Below are 22,160 nucleotides of genomic sequence, written 5' to 3' on the forward strand. Positions count from 1 at the left end.
TTCGAATCCTTGCTCCTCTCCTTGAGAGGTCTGAATCTGGGCACGTGACTCTACCTCCGGGACCCTGAGCCATTGCCCCCGCTGGGAGATGGCAGTAATAATACCGCCACCTTGCAAACTCCTGTGAGGCCCTGATTTGCTCACAGTAAGGGACCCGCCTCCCCAGGCCCAGCATCTGGTCAATGAGGTCATTGGGCGCCCCTTGAACAACCTGCCTCCTCTATGCCTGTTTTCTCTCCTCTGCAAAAAATGTTAAAAGTACTTCCCTGGTGCACGGCATAAATCTCCTAGAAGAGAACATAGGCAAAACATTTTCTGGCATAAATCGTAGCAATGTTCTCCTAGGTCATTCTCCCAAGGTGATAGAAATAAAAGCAAAAATAAACCAGTGGGACCTATTCAAACTTGGAAGCTTTCACACAGCCAAGGAAACCATAAACAAAACGAAAAAACAACCTATGGACTGGGAGAAAATATTTGCAAATGATGTGACTGATGGTGGCTTAATTTCCAGAATATATAAACAGCTCATAGAAGCCAATAACAGAACACAAACAACCCAATCCAAAAAATGGGCAGAAGACCTAAGCAGACATTTCACCAATGAATACATACAGATAGCCAATAAGCACATAAAAAGTTGCTCAATATCGCTAATTATCAGAGAAATGCAAATCAAAACTACAATGAGGTATCACCTCACACCAGTCAGAATGGCCATCATTCAAAAGTCCACAAATGATAAATGCTGCAGAGGGTGTGAAGAAAAGGGAACCCTCCTACACTGCTGGTGGGAACATAATTTGGTGCAGCCACTGTGGAAAACAGTATGGACATCCCTTAAAAACTCAAAACAGACTTACCATATGATCCAGCCATCCCGCTCCTGGACATATATCCAGAGAAAACTCTAATTTGAAAAGGCACATGTATCCCAGTGTTCACAGCAGCACTATTTACAATAGCCAAGACATGGAAACAACCTAAATGTCCATTAACAGATGATTGGATAAAGAAGTTGTGGTATATTTATACAATGGAATACTACTCAGCCATAAAAAGAATGAAATAATGCCATTTGCAGCAACATGGATGGACCTAGAGATTACCATCCTAAGTGAAGTAAGCCAGAAAAAGAAAAACACTGTAAGATATTACTCATATGTGGAATCTAAAAAAAAAAAGAAGAAAAGAAAGAAAGAAAGAAATGAAGAAAAGAAAGAAAGAAATGAAGAAAAGAAGAAAGAAAGAAAGAGAAAGAAAAGAGAAAGAAAGAGAAAAGGAAAGAAAGAGAAGGAAAGAGAGAAAGAGAGAGAGACAGAAAGAAAGAAAAGAAAGAAAGAGAGAGAGAAAGAAAGAAAGAAAGAAAGAAAGAGAAAGAAAGAAAGAGAGAAAAAGAAAGAAAGAAAGAAAGAAAGAAAGAGAAAAGAAAAAGAAAAAGAAAAAGAAAAAGAAAAAGAAAAAGAAAAAGAAAAAGAAAAAGAAAAAGAAAAAGAAAAGAAAAGAAAAGAAAAGAAAAGAAAAGAAAAGAAAAGAAAAGAGAACACTAATGAACTCATCTACAAAACAGAAACAGACCCACGGACATAGTAAAAAGGCTTACGGTTTCCAAGGCAAAGGGTGTGGAAAGGGATAAATTTGGTAGTTTGAGACTTGCAAATGTTAGCCACCATATATTAAAATAGATTTAAAAAAACAAATTTCTTCTGTATAGCACAGGGAACTATATTCAATTCCTTCTAATAACCTTTAATGAAAAAGAATGTGAAAATGAATATATGTATGTATATGTATGACTGGGACATTGTGCTGTATACCAGAAATTGACACATTGTAACTGACTATAATTCAATTTTTAAAAATTTTAAAAAGAAAAGAATGAATTAGAAGGGGAAAAAAACCCTGGACAAGTTAGGAGTACAAGCTGTACTTGACGTACCCTTGCATTTTCTCGCCACCTCTGCAGAGCCCTGGCTTCCCCCTCGCCACTTCCACAAACCAGATCAACACCAAGATTCCCCAGCAAAGGAAGACCACAGCCCTCTGGCCCTCCTGCAGTTACCATTAGAATTCAGGAGACAATGTGATGCACCTGGTCTGTTTCATGTCATTGGAAACCAGATTCCCCATCCATTCAAGGTCCCCCCACTCGTCTCTTTGGGCTTGGAGGGCGCTCATCAGTCAGAAGGTAAGTCATCACTTCTGACCCTCTGCCACGTTTTATCTCCAGCAGCAACTCCATACGTACCCACCTGCCTGGGTCACCCTTCCGCCCTCACCATCCCTACCTCTTCCATGTCCCCTCCCAGCCCGTCCAGAACTGTTTCTTCTTCTACCCACAGGATTTTTTTTCAATTTTATTTTTTATTGAGATGTAGTTGATTTACAATGTTAGTTTCAGGTGTACAGCAAAGCAATTGAGTTATATACATATACTTACATACGTATCTTCAGGTTCTTTGACATAAAAGGGTACTACAAGGTATGGAATATAGTTCCCTGTGCTATACAAGAGGTCCTTGTTGTTCATCTACTTTGTGTATAGTAGTGTGTATCTGTTTATTCAGAACTCCTAATTTATCAAGTTGCAAAAATGGCTATAATACTTTGCAGGTGGAGTTTATTTTCCCCCATCTCTTGAATTTGGACTAGCCATGTGACTTACTCTGCCCAATAGGACATTAGGAGATGTGATGCCCGCAGAGGCCTGAAAAGGGCCGGCCCTTTTTGTTCCTGGAATCCCAGCACCATGTGAAGAAGCCCACTAGCCTCCTGGATGAGACGCACATGGTCCAGTCACCCCTGACACCTCAGTGACAACCAGCCAACTGCCAGACAGATGAAGCCAACCCAGGTCTGCCAGCCCCCAGCCAACCCTCCTCCTGACTGCACATGGATGAGATCGACCAAACCTGAGGTCAGAAGACCTGCTCAGCAAAATCATGATCTAAATACATGCTGTAAGCCACTGAGTTTGGGGGTAGTTTGTTTCACAGCAAAAGCTAACTGATACACAACTCCATTTTACAAATGAAGAAACTGAGGCACAGAAATGAAGGAATCTGCTGGAGGTCCCACAGCCATTAAGTGGGAAGCTGGGATTCAAAGCCAGGCAGTTTGGCTCAGAGACCACACTCAGCAGCTACCCCACAGCTAAGTCACTCTCCACGTTTCAAACATTTCTCCACACACCTCCCCAAAGGGGCTTAGAGGACGGGGACTTACCCAATCCCTCAAACACCAAACAGGCAACACTCACCCCTAAATAATTCTCATTACTTGGCACTAACGCTACCCTTCAGGGCTGCAAAGCCTTCTAACACGTTCCAACCACTAAAAATCAAAAGGGTTGCCCACAAGTCCACCAGATGGACGAACGAATAAACACCAGGTGGTCTACACATACAATGGAATATCAGAACAGCCTTAAAAAGGAGTGAAATTCCAACACAGGCTGCAGCATGGATGGCCCTCAAGGACATTGTGCTCCATGCAAAAAGCCCGTCAGAAAAGGACAAACTCCGCTTGACCCCACTTACGTGGGGGACTTAGGGGAGTCAAAGTCATTGAGACAGAAAGTAGATGGTGGTTGCCAAAGCCTGGGGGGCAGGGAGGAATGGGGAGTTACTATTTAATGGTACAGAGTCTGGGAAGATGAAAAAGTTTTGAACGTGGATATTGGTGGGGGCTGCGCAGCAATACGAATGTACTTCATGCTCCCGACTGTACAATTTGAAATAGTTAGAACGAAACAGAAACAGACTCACAGACATAGAATACAAACTTGTGGTTGCCAAGGGGGCGGGGGGTGGGCAGGGACAGACTGGGAGTTCAAAATTTGTAGATACTGACAGGCATATGCGGAATAGATAAACAAGATTATACTGTACAGCACAGGGAAATACATACAGGATCTCGTGGTGGCTCGCAGCAAAAAAAAAATGTGACAATGAATATATGTACGTTCATGTAGAACTGAAAAGTTGTGCTCTACACTGGAATTTGACACAACATTGTAAAATGACTACAACTCAATTTAAAAAATGTTAAAAAATAAATAAATGTAACTGGTGGTAAGTTAAATAAATACATACATACATAAATACAAACATGCCAAAAATAAATAAATAATAAAATAAAACAGTGAAAACGGTAAATCCTGTGTTAAGTGTGGTTTACTGCTATTTTTTTAAAAGGAAAAAGATAACAAGGGTGGGGACTGGCAGGGATAATGACATGTCTACGGCTAGCGTCAGACCAGTTAGAAACCAGGGAGCAGAGTAAGCAGGCAACTCTCCTCCACTCAAGTCCACGGAGACACTCAGGCTCCACCCCCTCGTCAGAAGGTCCCCGCCACACACAGAACGGCCAGATGGCTGGCAGATATGTCAAAGCCACCTTCAAAACAAGGTCTGGCTCGCGGACAAAAACCCTCAAATAAATCAAAGCCGGTTTCCTGCCTCCACCCCGGACCGGGCGGGTAGGGGAGTATTCTGCCTCCTCTTGGCAGAATTTGGACTAGGTTCAAGATCACAGGTCTGGATCTGACTCACTGGTAGGAAAACGAGTTGACATCGGGAACAACAGAGTTCGTGCAAAGTCTGGATGAGCAGACACGATTTCTACTGGCCCAACAATTACACAACTCTGTACATTCTCCACGGAAAACCAAGTGGTAGAAATCTTTCCCTTTGCAAGTCTCTGCTGTTCCGCTGAGACTCTGGGTGGGTGGATTCCAGACATTATGAAACCACCACTACAGGATGATCTCTTACTGAAAAACAAAAGAGGAGACACACATCAAATATCAACAGAAGGCGTGGGGACTTTTCTTCTTTTTGTCGATTTTCTGAATTTTCTGCAATGTTTAAAAAATGAAACCAAAATGTAAGCTCATGTAGATACTCTGCCGTCAAACCTGATCTAAGTCCTCAGGACACATCGGGACTCTCGTGGTCCACAACCATCACTGTCTCACCATTTTCATAGAGATGAGGATGCTGAGGCCCTGAGAATGTACTGCCTCCGATACACACCGGGAGGAGGTGCTCTGAAGGCATCTCTCAGAGACCATCCTGCTATACACAGCTGGAGGGATTTGTAAATATAGAAAGGAAGGGGTGGGCGTAAGACCAGAGGAAGAAAACAGGAAGCCCCGCTTGGCAGCAGCTGGAGGAGGCCCCGCCCCCCCCTGCACCATCGGGAAGAGCAGAGGATGCTGGTGCACCGAAAGACTCGGCCACCCGGCCGAGCCGAGACACCCTCCACCCGCAGAGATGAAATGGGACATCTGCGCCCAGCCTCAGCCCTTGAGGCCCTTCCGGCTCCTCGGCTGGAGACCAACAAAGTCCCGTGGGGGTTGAGGGTTGAGGTCACACTGAGCCTTTTCCGCCCTTCTGGCCCACCTGCAAGGAGGCAGGAGTTTCAGGGGAGGGTGTGCGGGCATAGAGTGGGCAGGATGCCCTCATCACTTATCCTGGGCCCTGCCAGCTGACAGGGAGTCACTCAGCCCCAGGTCTTTAACACCTGATGAGACTTGATGACTCAGTGGCTTGTCCACTGTCCTCATTGGTCAAGAGAAGAGATGAAAGGCAGGCGTAAAGCTGCAATTCACTGCTGCCTGGCCGTGGGACCCTCCCAACCCAGCTTCCTCCTACCTCTCTTTCCATCAAAGAGGACTGGCTGCGGGGAAAACAAAGGAGGGGGTGTGACATCTATTCCAGATGTGTCACAGCCAGCTGGGGACCCACCCGCCAAATTCGATCTGAAGGAGCCAACCCAGATAAAGCTGGATTTGCCAGTCAGGTTCCTACCCCTGTGCTCATCTAGCCATGCGGCAGGGAAGAAGCTTTGAGTAAAGTGACCGCAGAGAGGGAAAGGCTGGGATGTCAAGGGTGGGTGGGCGGGAGGAACAGCTGGTCAACCTTGTCATGCACTCATTGGTTCACTTAATCATCTGCTCAAGACTTGAACACCTTCCATATGCAGGCAGTGCAGACAAGGCCATGAACTGAACAGACCAAATTCCCTGTCGGGGAGTTTGTAGAGTTTCACCACGATATACAAGTGAACAGTAACAGGTCAGGGGTGAGAACTGCTATGGGGAAAAGGCAAATCAAGGAACAGGGGCTGCAGTGGCAGAGATGATGGTTGGGCAGTTATCACTGAAATGTTAGCCCAGGAAGGCTGTGTGGATACAGCAACATCTGAGCAGAAACCTGGAGGAGATGAGCGAGTGAACTATGCACATCCTGGGGACAAGGCAACACCAAACAGAAGGGCCGGCAAGTTCAAAGACTCCAAGATGAGAGGACGTCTGGTATCAGCTGTCAGAGGACACCGCCCCATGAGCTGGGGCAGGCGACCTGATGGGCCAGCCTCCAGAGGCCCCTGAACACCAAGGTCCCTTTGGCAGCTCTGCTCTACAACCTGAGCTGGGGGACCCAGTGGGGAAACTCCAGGCAGGGAAGCCACTGCACAGCTCGAAGGGGATGCTTTCACAGACCACTCTGAAATCATCCCATGGACATGCCTGCTTTTAAATAGGTTATCTGTGGCCTCAAAAGAATTAGAGAACCATAAACTCAAGTGTGGAAGAGATTTCAGAAGAGATTTCATGACCTCCTCAGTACTGACCCAATCCTTACATTCAGTTATCAGAAATTTCTCCTCAAACCTAACCAGACCCTTCATACTGCAAGGTCAAGACCACTACTATCCTGAGCTATTGTGGATGAGACACAGCCCCAGCTTGGGGGCACCTTGACAGTTGTGGTACCGGGCACTTTGAAGGGAGGATGCCTCAGGGCTGTGGAGCTCCTGGGGACAGGTGAGCACCTTCTGGAGAAGGGTTTCTCCTCCCTGGAAAGCCAGAGGCCTGGGTGGGGCCCAGAGGGAGGTGGAGAGAAGAGTTGCTGCTCAGGCTTGTTGCAGACCAACAAGTAATTGGCACTTTGATGTTGTCCAGACCAGTGCAACAGCCAGCGAAGGAGAAAGGGTGTCAGGCAGCCCGTCTGTCTAGGGACAAAGGCAACCTATTTGGCAGGTTCCAGCCAGAAAGCTCAGCTCGGGGTTCAGAGTGCAAAATGCAAACACATAGCTAGGCTCTTGGCAGAACCACCAAGGGGGTCCCCTTTTGGGAAATGTGAGGGGTGCACAGAGCTGGGCAAGGAAGAGCACTACCCAAGTCCCAGCCATTGATCCTCAATGGCTCTGATCTTAACACGTCCCTCAATTTCTGGGGCTTCACTTCCCAAGGGCTCCCTTTCCCATAGCCTCCCCTCCTATGCTCAACATCACACTGTGCACAAAGTAGGGGCTCAAGCACACAGTAGGGGCTCATAGTGGAGCATCTGCTAATATGTAGAGATGCCAGGAGGCAGCATCTTCCGTCACATCAACACACAACAGGGACAGGACCTCAATCCGGATCAACTGCTTCAGAGACACTTGAGCAGGAAGCCCAAATGCGCCGAGGCAGGTGAGAGTCCCCATCCCAGGGCCTGGCACACAGCGGCACTGCTACATGTTGGGAGCTCTTTCCCTTGCCGTTCACAGGGTCTGGCTCTCAGGCTGGGAGGTGTCCCACATCAGTGGCCATGAAAGGAAGACACACACTGAAACCAGCACCAACTTCAATGCAGCCCCAGCAGTCGCCTGACCACAGACCCCCTCCACCACCCCTTCTCTGGTCTTGGTTCCTCAGCTGTCTATTTGGGCTCTCAGGACCAAGAACCAGGGTTTCAAGAGAAGTAAATAGCTCATTTCTCCCAAACCAGGGCGGGAATCCTCCTCCTGCTGCCCAACAGGCAGTCCCTGGGGAGGGCAGAGGGGCAAGCCCGATGCTCTAAGCACAGCCTCTGGTCCGCAGGAGCTGACCCAGGACCTGGGACGTGGACCCAGGCACCCACTCCAGCGACAAGGCGGCGCCCACTGGCAGGGGCGTCCAAATCCCAGCACCCACGCCCTATTAATAGTACCGGGAGCCGGAGAGAAGGCAGACTGTGGGGGAGGAAAATAAGAGGCGGGCTCCAAAGCAGCTGCTCACAAAGTCAGAGCTGTTCCCTGTGCCTGACCTTCAGCGGGAGACCCAGGAGCCAGGGGAGCGCACGGGGCGAAGGGTGGGGCGATGGTGGTGGGCGGACCCGAGGGGCGTGGCTATGGTTGTGGGCAGGGAGAGGGCGGGGCAGCCGGGCTGCAGGGCTCCCTTACCTGCCTGGCCACCCTCCGGGCTTCCCAGTAGGGCTTCGAGTCTTCCACGGCTTTGCCAATTTTCTTCACCAGTTCATCCAGTTTCACCGTGGCTTCAACCAGAACGGAGCGGAACTTCTGACGAATGTCCTGCAGGCGGGAAATAGGGGACATGGCTCAGGCTTAGGAAGGAGCCTGCAGAAATCTGCTTGACGTAACCAGAAGTACCCAAAAGGGACTCCACGCGGCCGACAAGCTCCTGAGTTGACACTGTGCCAGATCACGTCTGGAGGAGCACCATCCACGAGAGCCCTCCATGATCCTGGAAATGTCCTAGCACTTGCACTGGCCAGTATGGCCAGTGCCCACATGGGGTACTGGGCACCTGAAACTGGCCAGCGAGACTGAGGAAATGAGTTTTTAACTGATTTAATTTTAATTAAGTGTATTTAAAGGTAAACAATAAGTGTGGCCAGTGATTGATATATGGGACAGTGCAGGTTAGAAGAAAAGGCTCTGTCCAGGATCCTCAGGGGAAGATGTCCAGCCCAGCCGCCCCTGGCAGTTTCAGTCCATAATGAGGGCGACAGGCGCTACACTCCCGTGAAGTCCTCAGCCATGCAACGTGGTCGACATTAAACACTGGGGGCAGATTTCTCGCATGCCAGACCCTGTGCTGGGCCTTGGGCTTGGTCCCTGCCTGAGGACATGTGGGGTCCAGTGGGTGAGGCCGCAGTGACAGCCCATTCCAGGAGAGCCTGTGCCAGGATGGGAATGGTACAGGTGCCAGGGAACCCGGGGCAGAGAACCTCTGCAGGCCAGGGAAGGCAAGCAGGGCGGGCCGAGGGAGACTCCTGGAAAACTCCCAGGGGTACCATGTGCGCAGGAGCCTGAGGAAACAGTCCCAGAGCAGGCAGCAGAGTGATGTTCACCGGGCAGGGAGGGAGTGGTATGGTGTTTGTGAAAATGAAGGAAGCTGGGAGCCTGGAGTGTGGAGAATGGCTAGACAGAAGGGCGGCTGTCCCTCCTGGAGAGAGCCACCAGAGCCCCGGGCCTCAGTAACCACTGGGGCTCGAAGAACAGGCAGGTGGGTGACGCCAGCCTTAACCACATTGTGGAAGTCAAGGGGAAAAAATTAAAAAGAAGAAATTTATAGGCGTTTGGGATTAGGAGATACAAACTACCATATATAAATTAGATAAACAACAAGGACCTGCCGTATAGCACAGGGAACTGTATTCTACATCTTCTAATAGCCTATAATGGAAAAGAATATGAAAAAAGATTTATATTTTATATACATATATATATATAAAATATAAAACTGAACTACTGTGCTGTACACCAGAGACTAACACAACATTGTAAATCAACTATACTTCAACTAAAACATAAAATAAAAATTTTTTAAAAAGAACTCTAGTTCCAGGTCCAGGAGGACACATTGGAGGGCTGGCTGGTCAGGGCTTCACACACCCTATGTCCCTTCTACTCCTCTTCCCTCAGGCACTGGCCTGACAGAGCCACACCTCAGCAGGTGTGCGTGCATCTGAGACGGGAAATGGGTTCTCAGAGAAGGAGGAACAACGCATGATCAGATCACCAGCCATGGGGCGTCCCCAAGAGCTAACAGCCACCCTGCCGGGGAAGCACGTGTCTTTCACTGGCTGCCAAGGGCCTGTCTCCCACGTAACTCCCTGAAAACTATTTCCAAGCGTAAAGCTGTAGGAGCCTGTTGGGACGGCTCACGGGGTTGAGGAAGGCCCCCAGTCACTTCTCTTTTGTTGTTGTTACTTTCACTTATTTTTTCAGGATTTCAAACTTTTTCTAAAACAGAACTATTTTATTGATTTTTTTCACTTGAAGTATAGTTGGTTTACAATGCCGTGTCAATTTCTGGTGCACAGCATCATGTTTCAGTCATGCATACACATACATATGTTCCTCTTCATATTCTTTTTCATTACAGGTTACTACAAGATATTCCCAGTCACTTCTAATTCCATCCCCCACATCACCTGGTGCCATGGGCTTTCTAGGTGGGTTTGGCAACGCCAGGTCTCCAGCGTGTGAGGAGGCGGCCTCTGTCCCGTACAGGAGTTTCTCAGCTCCTGGGCCCCATCCCTCTGCTGACGCAGGCCGTGGGCCTTCCCCACATCCCTGAGCATCCTCTGAATTTTCTCGGCCATTTCTCCTCTCCGGCCAGGTCTCCCATCACGTGTGACGGCCTCAGTGGTGGCAGACAAAACAAAACAGGGCTCGTCCACCAGAGGAAGCGCCCCAGATGCACGAGGGCTGCCCCGGGACGAGCAAGGCCCACTGAGCTGCTGCTGGACCTGACCTCCAGGACGTGGGAGGGGGCCTGCTGTTGAAAGCTCAGTACTTTTATCAGGGAGAGGGATCCGACCCTGGCAACACCTCTTTCTGTGAGGCCCCGATCAGGTATCTTCTTTACGGATCATTCTTATGACCTCTAAAACGGTTCGTCTCCCTCTCTTAGGGAGGGTTCACACCAAGCTGAAACCCCTAACAGGTTCCCGGGGAACACCATAGGTGCTCAATAAATGCACACCGTTTTTTCCCCCTCTGGCATAAAAAGAGACCATGATCCTATCAAACACCACCAACAGGGTGGCTCTGGAGCAGGGGCAGCGGACATGACAGAGGTAATGAGCTGTTACACTGCGTAGGCAGATGCGTGGCAGGTGCACTCACACGCACCACTGAATCCTCACTGCCACCACCCTGCGCTGGAGGGGCAGGGGAGGCAGCACCACATCCAGACCACAGGTGGGAAAACCAGGGTCAGCGTGTGAGCCGAGGCAGGTCACACCATCGCTTAGGGGCTCCTCTGGGAAATAAGAATCCGGCCCCAAACTGGTGGCCTACGGGCCAGTAGGCTGGGTGCCTCTGGCCTGTGTGCTGTGTACTAAACATCAGGAAAATCTGTCTGTTTCTTTAAAATGTGGATTCTCAAATTTCTAGTTAAGAAACCATTTTTTGTGTGTTTTCCCCACCGCGGGGGGTGGGGGGGGAGGTAATTAGGTTTACTTATTTAATGGAGGTACTGGGGATTGAACCCAGGACCTTGTGTGTACTAAGCATGCACTCTACCCCTGAGCTACAGCCTCCTCCCTGAGACCATTTCTTTGATCAGATGATCAGGCAACATGGAGCCCTCATTCCTACCTGGCAACCACCGGCTAGAAGGGGAGAAGACACCCCTCGAAGACCGTCCCTTCCAGCCCCCACACCCAGTGCCAGAGCCACCCTCAGCCTGCTTCGCTCACTCGGTCCCCTGCCCAGGCCCCGGAAGACTTTTGATTTCCCAAGAGCTATTCAAAGCACCAGTGACTATAATCCACCAACAGCCCCTACTCGAGAGGGGGATGCAGTTTCCTATGGGGTAGACATTAAGAGATGCTCTCATTCTACCAACCAACCTTACCAGGTGGGTGCGATAGCTGTTACATTTTACAAAAAGGGAACTGAGGCACAGAGAGACGTGGTAACTTGCCCAAGGTCACAGAGCTGGGAAATGGTAGAGCCAAGATTTAAACTAAAGCCAAGCAGTAAATAAACACAGTGTAGCGATCAGTACTAAGACTTCAATGTACACACTGCGCAGCAGACGCACGACTGGAAAGGCCTCCGAAGAAAGTGTCATCCAAGTCAGGCCTTGAAAGGAGGGGGATTCACCAGACAGAGAAGGGGGGCATCGACATGGAGGGACCAGCAGGAGCAAAGGGCGGGAGGGCTGGTGGGGCCGGAGGCAGGAACGGCACACGTGGCAGACTGAGGTGTTTGAACTTGATCCCACGCGCAAGGGGGAGACAGGCTGGGATTCCCACGCGAGTCTCAGTTTACTTCCCAGGCGCCTGTGGTCAGAAACGCCTGCAGGAAGTGTTGTACCACGAAAAAGAGAGGTAACCATCCTTCCCTGGACGGCTCGGCTGTGAACGGAACTTTCCGAGCTGCAGTAACATCGTCGCCCAACGCTGACCGGAAGGCGATCCCACCGGGAGGAAAGGATACGGGGAAAGTGGGTGCGCGGTGGGGTCGGAGGGAGGAAAGAGGCAGAAACCCCACTCTCCGCACGGGGGTGTCGGAGAGAAGAAGGAAAAGTACATAGTCAAGTCGTCACGTGGTCCACAGACACAGAAAACAAACTTACGGTTATCAGTGGGGGGAGGGGGTGGGAAGGGATAAACTGGAGTTCAAGATTTGCAGATACTAACTACTATATCTAAAACAGATAAACAACACAGGGAACTGTATTCGGTATCTTGTAGTAACCTATGAGAAAGAATATGAAAACAAATATATGTATGTACATGCATGACTGAAACATTACGCTGTGCACCAGAAACTGACAACACTGTAAACTAACTATGCTTCAATTAAAAAAAATACATACAAAAGAAAGTAGCCACACGGCAATAAACTATAATGGAAAAGAATCTGCAAAAGAACATACATATATGTATATGTATAACTGAATCACTTCGCTGTACACCCGCAACTAACACAATATTGTAAATCAACTCTATTTCAATATAAAAAAAAAAGTGCGAGAGTCTCCCTAAGATAATAATCATTAAAATTTGGGGAACTCAAAAAAAAAAAAGTAGCCATTACAAAGCTACTATTCAGAGCCACAGAAATAAATGCCTAAATAATCAGCTAAAATATGTTAAACTAATCTATTAAACTGCCTCTAGGGGAGAAAAAAATGGGGATGGGTTAGGAGGATGGGATACTAGTGAGGGGTTTTTCTGTTTATTTTGTTTTCTGCCCTTTTTTTTTTAACTGTAGTAAAACACCATGGTGGATTTTTAAGCAGAGGCATGACCGGATCAAATCTGGGTTCTACCAAAGAGTAGACTGGGGTCCTCAGGTGAGGCTGGTGGGCAGGTTCGGGGACCCCCAGCCTGTTATGCGTGTGACCATCCAAGGGTACTGAACCCAAGAGACTTGATTCGACATCAGCACCTCCCTGTGTTAGTGAGGCCGTGTTGCAGGGACGATGATGCACAGCTGGCTGATTTCCAACCAAGACTCTTCATCCAACACGCGTTAAAAGCTAAACACAGAGCCAGCCTGCCCCCTGACAGAACAGGGGGGCCTCATTCTTTTACCACTCCACAGGGGATCATCGCTACTTGAGTCACAATTCTCCACACTACTGAGGTGTGGGAGCCCAGAAACCATCTTTCCTGCCCGCCCAACTTAACAGCCCTGATTTTCTTGGGCCTCACGCCAGTCCCAGAACTGGTCCCATGCCTAGCCAATCAGACGTGGTCACTCCTAGTCTCAGTGGTGGTTGAGAGAGGGCACGTGACCCATCAGAATCAGTAAGAGTTTGTTCCGGGACTTTTCTGAAACTGTTAGAAAGAGGAACTTTTTCCACTGAGATGGCTGAGAGGAGGGGATGAAAGCAGAAGCAGGTGGCAGCCACCTTGGCACCATGAGGTAAGAGCCTGTCAGAGGCAGGGAGGGAGGGAGCAAAGGAGGAAGTCCCAAGACACTTTGAGCTTTTGGACCCAGCCATGCTTTACACTCTAACCCAGTACTCTGCTCCCCCAGAGCAAAAACAACACACTCACAAAATCCGCCAACCCCAAACTGTCACTGTAGCTTTATGTTTTGTTTAAGCAAGTCGGAACTGGACTTCTGTCATACAGTCCATGCGGTGACAAAACGCTGTAATTAAATACAGGTAATTGCTGTCCCTGACAACAAAGCCATGTTTACAAGGAGCAGAGTCTGGGGAGCTTAATTCAACCCACCTGCATTAAGCATTTCTCTCAATCCATCTGAAAGCCAGCTTGCCACTAAACTCGTGCTTTTTGCCTTATTTCCTAGTTCCAGAAAAGACTGGACCGTGGTTCTTTGTCCCCAACAATCACAAGCAAATGTGTCTCCCAAGATCAAAGTTGGGGCTGCTTCCGGAAGTGTACGGGGAGGAGACAGAGCTGTTCTCCCTGCAGTATGTGCCCCGCGGAGGGAAGGCGCTCACAAGCACAAACCCATCTCGGGAGAACAAGCAGACCTCTCGCCAGTCAAAAAACAAAATAAGCCATGCACCATCCGGGGCTGGTCACCAGCTGATTTTCTCAGATCAGCACTTAAAGGCTCCCTCTGCCTGGCTGAGGCTGCAGATCTTCAAGTCTAAAAACTGTGGCCCGTCCATTAGGTGACTCAGACTGAGGGCAATTTATTCAAGCAAAGAATCGCTGAGGATGGCAGAGTCTCCCTGTTTGAATGTGTCAGTATGTCAGAAATACAGCCCTGAATCAGACAAGAAGCCGTGCTACACCGGACCGGCCAGTGCCTGGAAAACAGCAGGTCACCACATGGGGGACCAGCCAGTTCCCTGGCCAGTTCACTCACCTAAGCCTCAATTACTTCGCCTGTCAGCTGAGAAAGGTGGCCTGTCCCCTTCACAGAGGCGTCCCCAGAACCAAACGAGGTTAGGATGGGACGTCAGTTTTTTAAAATAACTGTCCTACCAATTAAAGGTGACACCAAACTTCCAAAGATCCTTGGATGCCATTTATAAATACACTGCCTGGGAAGGGTGGAGCTCAGGGGTAGAGCGTGTGCTTAGCATGCACGAGGTCCTGGGTTCCATCCCCCAACCCCCAAAAAATTAAATAAAAAACAAAAAGTAGACAGATGACTGGTTAAAGAAGTTGTGGTATATTTATGCAATGGAATACTACTCAGCCATAAAAATAATAAAATAATGCCATTTGCAGCAACACGGATGGACCTGGAGAATGTCATTCTAAGAGAGGTAAGCCAGAAAGAGAAAGAAAAGTATCATTTATATGTGGACTCTAAAAAAAAAAAAAAAAAGACAAAGGAACTTATTTACAGAACAGAAATAGACTCACAGACATTGAAAACAAACTTATGGTTACCAAGGTGGGGAGGGGGTGGGAAGGGATAAATTGGGAGTTCGAGATTTGCAGACATTAATATATATAAAATAGATAAACAACAAGTTTATACCATATAGCACAGGAAATTATATTCAATATCTTGTAGTAACTTATGATGAAAGAGAATATGGAAACAAATGTATGTATGTTCATGTATGACTGAAGCATTGTGCTGTGCAACAGAAATTGACACAACATTATAAACTGATTATACTTCAATAAAAAAATATACAATAAATAAATAAACAAGTAAATAAACCTAATTACCTCCCAAAAAAAGCTTTAAAAAATCTAAAAAATAGAAGTTATTAAACAATAAATAAATAAATACACTGCTTTCCACTCGTAGAAAGATGGCACAGGCATGGCCTGAGCCTCATAAGGACCCCGTAAGACAGACTCCCCAGGCTCAGCAAGAGGGACAGTCCCCAGTCCCACGGGAGCCGTGCCCAAGTGGCCTGAGGTCGTCGCATGGGAGTGTCAGGGTGCAGAGCATATATCTCTAGTCCTTTCATTCCATGCCGTCTTTCCCTCCACCTGTGGTTCTCAAAGTGTGGTCCGGGGAACAGGGGGATGGGAGCCGGCAGGGGAGAAGGGGTCCTCGAGACCTCTTCTTGGAGTCTGCAAGACCAAAACCATTTAACCTGCCTTTTTCACCTTCTATCCTCATGAGCATTCAGTAGAGTTTTCCAGAGACTTCTTGCTATGTGACACCACAGGACAGAATGCAGAAGCCCACACAAGACTTCGGCTCTTTTATTAAAGCCAGATGTCAAAGAGACTTGCAAAAACTTGAAAACAACTTTCTTCTCATGAATTTTTTTTTTGGTTTGGGAAAACAGTTATTTTCAATAAGATATATTATTTCTGTTGACATGTAATTGGTTGATTACTGTCATTTTTAATAGCCATGAAAGTTTAAACCAACTCTATTTTCATCTCAAACATGGCAGGTGTTACAGCAGTGACCCATGAAAACAGAAGCTCTCTGAAGTGCTCAGTGAGGACAAGAGTGTCAAGGGAACCCAGCGGGGTGGCACCAACCACACCCTTCCCCTCGGGTGCCCTGCAAAGGCCCTGCTCCCAGGGGAAACCCCAGGATGTTTTCAGTGACAGCTAAGCAGGCATCCTTCCCTTCTCGGCCTTTTTTGACTCCTTCTGATTTTTCCCAAGGAGAGAGCCTCCTTCTGGGGCCACTGAGCCTTCAGAGCACCTCCAGTTCTTGCTCACGTTTCCTCATCTCCTTTTTAAGGAAGTGGGAGTTGGTCAAGCTCAGAGCCTTTCTGGGAGAAGGGAACCTGTTCAAATCTGATGAGCAAAACAATAAATGAGCTGGAAACAGAACAGCGTGGCTCTGAAAGTCACCAAGCTATGTCCTGAGAGATTGGGTACGTCCATACAATTCGATAAAAAACCTGCTTTGGGCAGGGGAGGGTACAGCTCAGTGGTAGACACGTGCTTAGGATGTGCAAGGTCCTGGGTTCAATCCCCAGTACCTCCACTAACCAAAAGAAAAAAAAAAATACACACACACAAACATACACTTAAAAAAAATAGTCTGCTTTAAACAAAGTTATTTCCCTTTGATGGTTTTTCACTTATAGTCACAAAGCCCCATTTTCAAACAAACTTAAGTCAAAATGTTAATCAACGTAAAGGAAAATGTGGGAAAAACAATACCTACAGAATCAGAAGAAGGCAAAAGTTATAACAGAGGCAGCAGAATGGCCAGAGTATGGATGTAAAGTCTCTGTGAGTAGGAACGTTCCATAATTCCGAGACAAAGGCACCACCAGAAACATTCCAACTTCCTGACCTGGTCTAAGGCACCTGGAATGCTTTTCGTGTTGCTACAGATCATGTTTTCTTTTCACCCATCCAACCTCTTCCTTAGGAGCACTTGCGGCAGCTACTAAAACACACAAAACAACCGCGTTACCAGTGCTTGGGGGGAAGGGAGCCTGGTCCCCGGTGCTGTCTGGTAGAACTTTCTACAAGCGGAGATGTTCTCTATCCATGTAGCCCAACACTGAGGCCACTGGCCACGTGAGGTTACACAAAAGCCTGAAATGTGGTTAGTGCAGCCAACTGGATTTCTTTATTAATAAAGCATCACACAGATGCACCATGGGGCTGGGGCTGCCATCCCGGACAGCACAGGTCCAGCCCCCGGACGCTGGACTTCCCTCCAATCTCCACGGGGAGGGATCGCGCCAGACTCCCTGCCCCACCACCCCCGCTACCCCCGGGGCGCCCACAGTGGTGGCTCTCCCAGCCCCGTGAGAAGGAGCGCCAGACCATCTGATCTCACCTCCGGGAATTCTGCAGCAGAGGCAGAAGCGGGGCCTGGGGAGCAAGACCAGAGGGGCTGGGAAGAGGCAGAGGTGGAGATGGAGGAGGGCAAGAGCTTCCGGGGAGCTGGGAATCCCCCCACAAGGACCATGACACTCCCCCCACTCCCCGCACCGCATGGCCCCACCCCCCTTCGGTGAGTCTCATCCAACCAGGAGAGCCTGCTTAAGTCCGCTCCAAAGGGATGGAGACACATGTGGAAACGAAACAAAGGGGAGGAAACACCAGGGCCTCCAGGCTGAAAGACTCAGAATCAGGGATGGGGACCAGTGCCTAACTCCCTCCCTCCCGCCTCCCCGCTTTCCCACCTCCAGCCCCGACTTCAGTGGCAGAGGCCTCCTAGGATGGCTGCCGAATCCACCTTCTGAATTCACCTTCTGCGGGGACTGTGCCACCATGGTTTTTTTGGGGGGAAGGGGGGGAGTAGGTAATTAGGTTTTTATTTATTTTTTAAGAGAGGCACTGGAGATTGAACCCTGGACCTCATACATGCTAAGCACGTGCTCTACCCCTGAGCTATACCCCTGCCCCGCCCCACCCCAGCCACCGTGTTCCTGATACAAGACCCCGTCACAGAGGACCGAGCGGAGCAAGCCAGAGGTGGGAGAGACAGGGACAGAGGCAGAGGGACTGAGAAGGGAGGGATGATGTGGGTTCCTGAGTTGAACTCTGCAATTACACAGCCAGGTAACGACCACCCCAGCCAGGGCGCCTCTGAGAAGGAGGAGACACATGGGGCTGAACGACGCTGTGACAACAGGTGTGACCCAGATGGTCAGGGCCAACTAAGATGTTGGGTGTCCCTGTATTCAAGGCTCTACAACACCTCCCGCTCCCTTGGCCCCCATAAAAGAGTCCTTCAGCATTTTAGGAAATCCAGCCTTTTATTTAAACTGTTTGTGTGATCTGGGACCAAGTGCAGGGGAACCTAAGCCCCACATGATCATCGCCCGGCTGCAGACCCCGGGGCAGACCTTATGTGGCGTGACAACTTTGGGGACAAAGCCAGCCATGCTTCCTCGTCCCACAGCACTGCACCATCTGACCCGGGTCTGAGCCACCAGAGGTCCCTTCCGCCGAGACAGGAGGAAAGGAAAGCAGGGAAGATGGTGGTCAGCTGGGTTCCGGCTGCAAGCCTCCCTCTTCCGAGGTGAACAAAGGTCTTGGAGCTGTTTTAGGACTAGGGGGAACCACGTTCCTCCCAGGCGGAAAGGCTCCGATTCAGAACTCTGATTTGACTGCAGGATGTCTCCAAACAAGCAGGTGAGCACTCAGTACCCCCTCCACAGCCATCCTGCGGGATGGGACCACACAGCACCCCCTCGTGTAGTGCTGGCCAAGGTCAAGGTCCCCCAGGCATGTGGAGGCTGATTTAAGGCAGTCGACAGGTCTAGGAAAGAGGAGAAGGCTCTTTTCTTTAAACTTCCTCATTTAAAATAACTTCAGTCTTGGAGAACACAAGGGTGAGATGCAGACGTGATGTCCCTTCACCCTGAGAGACTTCAGTGCGTGTGTCCTACAGAAGAGGACGGTCTCTTACGTAACCAGTGTGCGATGATCCAAATCAGAGAACTCCCAGTGACACAAGGCTAATGATCTGTTCTATGACTTTATTTGAATGGCATCCCTCATCCCACCAAAGGCTTGTACAGCAAAGGAAAAGAAATACGTTTCCTGGCCCAGCACCCAGGCCAGGGCTCGGACTCTGACTCCAGCTGTCAGGCTCCCTCCCTGGCCCCTCAGCCTGGGACAGCCCTGCCGTCCGTGGCCTGACACTTCCGAATGATACAAAGCGGTTATGTCGTAGAATGTCTGCCAATCTGGAAAAGACTCACTTTCAGTTCGTCTTTTTTGTGGATGCTACACAGGCCGCAGCCACCAGGATGGAATTTAACCAATTACAAAAAAGGTATTTAAGAGCCCAAGGTCCAGAGCACCATGAAGGAAAAACCCGCAGCCCTCCAATCTCCAGGCAGCAGAGTCAGTCCTCAGGGGCCCTAGGGAAGGGGTGGGGGTTACGTAACCAGCCCCCCAGCACACACACACTCACAGGCACACACACATACACACACAGAGCTAGGAAGGCTGACGGGACCCATTGCCTTTTCTTTCATGGCCAGCACGTGTTTGAAACCCACCGGATCGTTTGTGTGAGAGGAGGCAGAACGGCTGACACTGCGGCACTGTACTGAGTTCAACCACAAGTGAGCCATTTCCATGTTTATGCAGAGAGGTTTAACATATTCCCTCAACTTCAAGACCCACTTTTTTTCCAAATTTGGCAACTATTAGATTTGAGACGGATTATGCAACTGATACGCATGTTTATCGGGGTAATGCCTAGCCACCCGCATGTTGTTATGCAATACAAGGTCCAGTTTACAATGAACCCGCAGCTGACAATCAGGGCAGTTCAGGGAGCCCGGAGCCCAGCCCTGGGATGAGACAGTGCAGCCTCTGTGGATGGTACCCAGCCCCCCAGCAAGCCCGACCCGCTCCCCTTGGAGAAACATTCCGCTCAACAGAACGGGAAGAGAGGAGGACAAGAATGCAAAAGAACCAAAGTCAAAACCCACCCTAAACATTAAGAGACACGGAGAACCCACCAGAAGAAATGGCTATAAACGTGACAAGTGGCTGCTTCTAGAAGCAAACAGAACTGGGGCTGGGAAGGAACAAGGTGGAGGACGTTCATTGTCTCAGCGGCTTTTCTTCAACTACGTCCAAGCACTGCTTTAATAAAAATAAAATCGTAAGTTACTGCAGCAGGGATTGGCCAAAGTTTTGTACTGCCCCCGCATCAAGACTGAGGGTGACGACTCCTTCAGCAAGATTCCAATCCAGATCTCAGTCTTGCGGCATTAGGGCTGGAAAAGCCTCTGCCCTCCACGCAGCTCAGAGGCTCCCTTTCACAGAGGAGGTAACTGAAGCCTCTCCCAAGGGTGAGCGTCAGGGTGCAGACTGAAAACCTGGTCCCCCAAGTCCTCAGTCAGCATCCTTCCATCTCACCAGCCTCAGTGGGGACTTCAGAATACGCATCCTCCACCCCTAGCAACACACATCTTCCAGCTGCTTCGGGGCACGGGCTCCAGCCTCAGTCTCTGGGATTCAAACCTTGGCTCCTGGACCCACTGGCTGTGTGACCAGCAAGAACAGATCTTTCAGTGCCTCCACCCACTTCTCATTAACATTCTCCAGCGCTGTCGTGAGAACGCACAGGATAAACCCCATGAACCACTTGACACAATGCTCAACAGAGACTCAGCTTTCAATACATAGCAGTGACTTTCATGTAAGTGTCACCCAATAAATGGCAAGAGGTTAGAAAGGCAAGGACCAAAGCTGAATGGATGTTCTAGATGCCAGGTACCGTGCCAGGGACCTGAAAAACAGCACCTGTTTCATCCTTAACAGCCCTGCAAGACAGGTCTTGCCTTTCTGATTTTATTTATTTTGTTTGCTTGGTGTGGATTTTTTGGGGATTGGGAGGATTAGGTTTTACTTATTTAATTATTTTAATGGAGGTGCTGGGGACTGAACCCAAGAACTCGTGCATGCTAAGCACGTGCTCCACCACTGAGCTACACCCTCCCCTGCCTTGCCCTTCCAATTTAGAGAGAAGGAAATTAAAAATCCAGAAAAGCTAAAATCCTTGCCAAGGCTGCACAGCTTCTGAAAAGGCAGAAGGCGCGTTCAAATCCAGCCGTCCTGAATGCTCAAGCCCGGGCTTTTAAGTCTCTATCGGCTCCCAAACAAGTATCCCTGTGCCTTTTTTGATCCCACGTTTCACGGCGTTAAAGTCTGGTTTGCTTTAAGGAGTCCCAGCTAGGGGAGGAGATCCAATTTCCAGCAAATGCAATGCAATACCAGGACCCTGTGTCTGCAGCGGGGACACCAGCAAAACCAGTGGCGGGGAGAAAACAGTGCGTCAAGCACTGCCCAGGGGGCTTGAGAACCTTCCCCCTGAATTTATAAAGTGTCTGCTGAGCTCCCATGCTGCTGGGCTCTAGGCTTCACTAATCTTCTCTAACAAGACACTGAAGCCACGGTATAATTTCCTCTCAAAGTGTTTAAGAAATGGGCAAAGCTGCAAAGAATTCCCTACAGCAAGACCCACAGGACTGCTAAAAACTGCTCCATCTTGCTGTAACTGCTGCTGGCTTTTTTTAAGGGTCACCAGGAGTACTGATCAAAGTCCCTGCTCTGCCAGCTGGTTAACCATTAAAGCAACCCAGCCAGGCACTGTGACAGGTGGTTGTTTGTGAAGTAAACGAATGGACCTCCCGCGGGGCTCAGAATGAGTCACTGTCTCTGTCTGCATCACCACAGCAGAGTGAGGCGCTTCTGAAATGGGGCTGGAAATGCTGCAGCACTGCTCCCGGCAGGAGGGGGAGTCCAGGGCCCCTCCTCTTGAATCTGGGTGGGCTCCTGATGGCTTGGATCAGTAGCAGATGAGGGGTGTTGCTTGGGACCCCCAAGGCTGCCCAGCTCCCACCGGGTCATTGGGGGTGCCCACGGTGGGGGGGGGGGGTACCAGGTGCCACGAGGAGGTCAGAGTGCCTGGACCACCCTGCTGGGGCAGGGGTCAGATGCAGACACCCGGGCTGATGACCCCAGTGGAGCCCCCAGCCAAGAGCTGCCAGACCTGGGAGTGGGCCTCCTCAGGCAGCC

At 49.4% G+C, this 22,160-nt stretch overlaps 1 protein-coding gene across 1 annotated transcript in view; it reads right to left on the reverse strand.

Annotated features, from left to right (window-relative positions):
* The window catches only part of SH3BP5 (SH3 domain binding protein 5), a 65,273-nt gene that overhangs the window by 30,187 nt on the left and 12,926 nt on the right, over nt 1–22,160 (reverse strand). Inside the window, exon 3 of the mRNA XM_072971345.1 lies at nt 8,212–8,340. Coding sequence (XP_072827446.1) covers nt 8,212–8,340 — 129 coding nt within the window. The remainder of the gene's footprint in view (nt 1–8,211; nt 8,341–22,160) is intronic.

This window comes from Vicugna pacos, chromosome 1, assembly GCF_048564905.1.
Source record: "Vicugna pacos chromosome 1, VicPac4, whole genome shotgun sequence".
NCBI classification, from domain to species: domain Eukaryota; kingdom Metazoa; phylum Chordata; class Mammalia; order Artiodactyla; family Camelidae; genus Vicugna; species Vicugna pacos.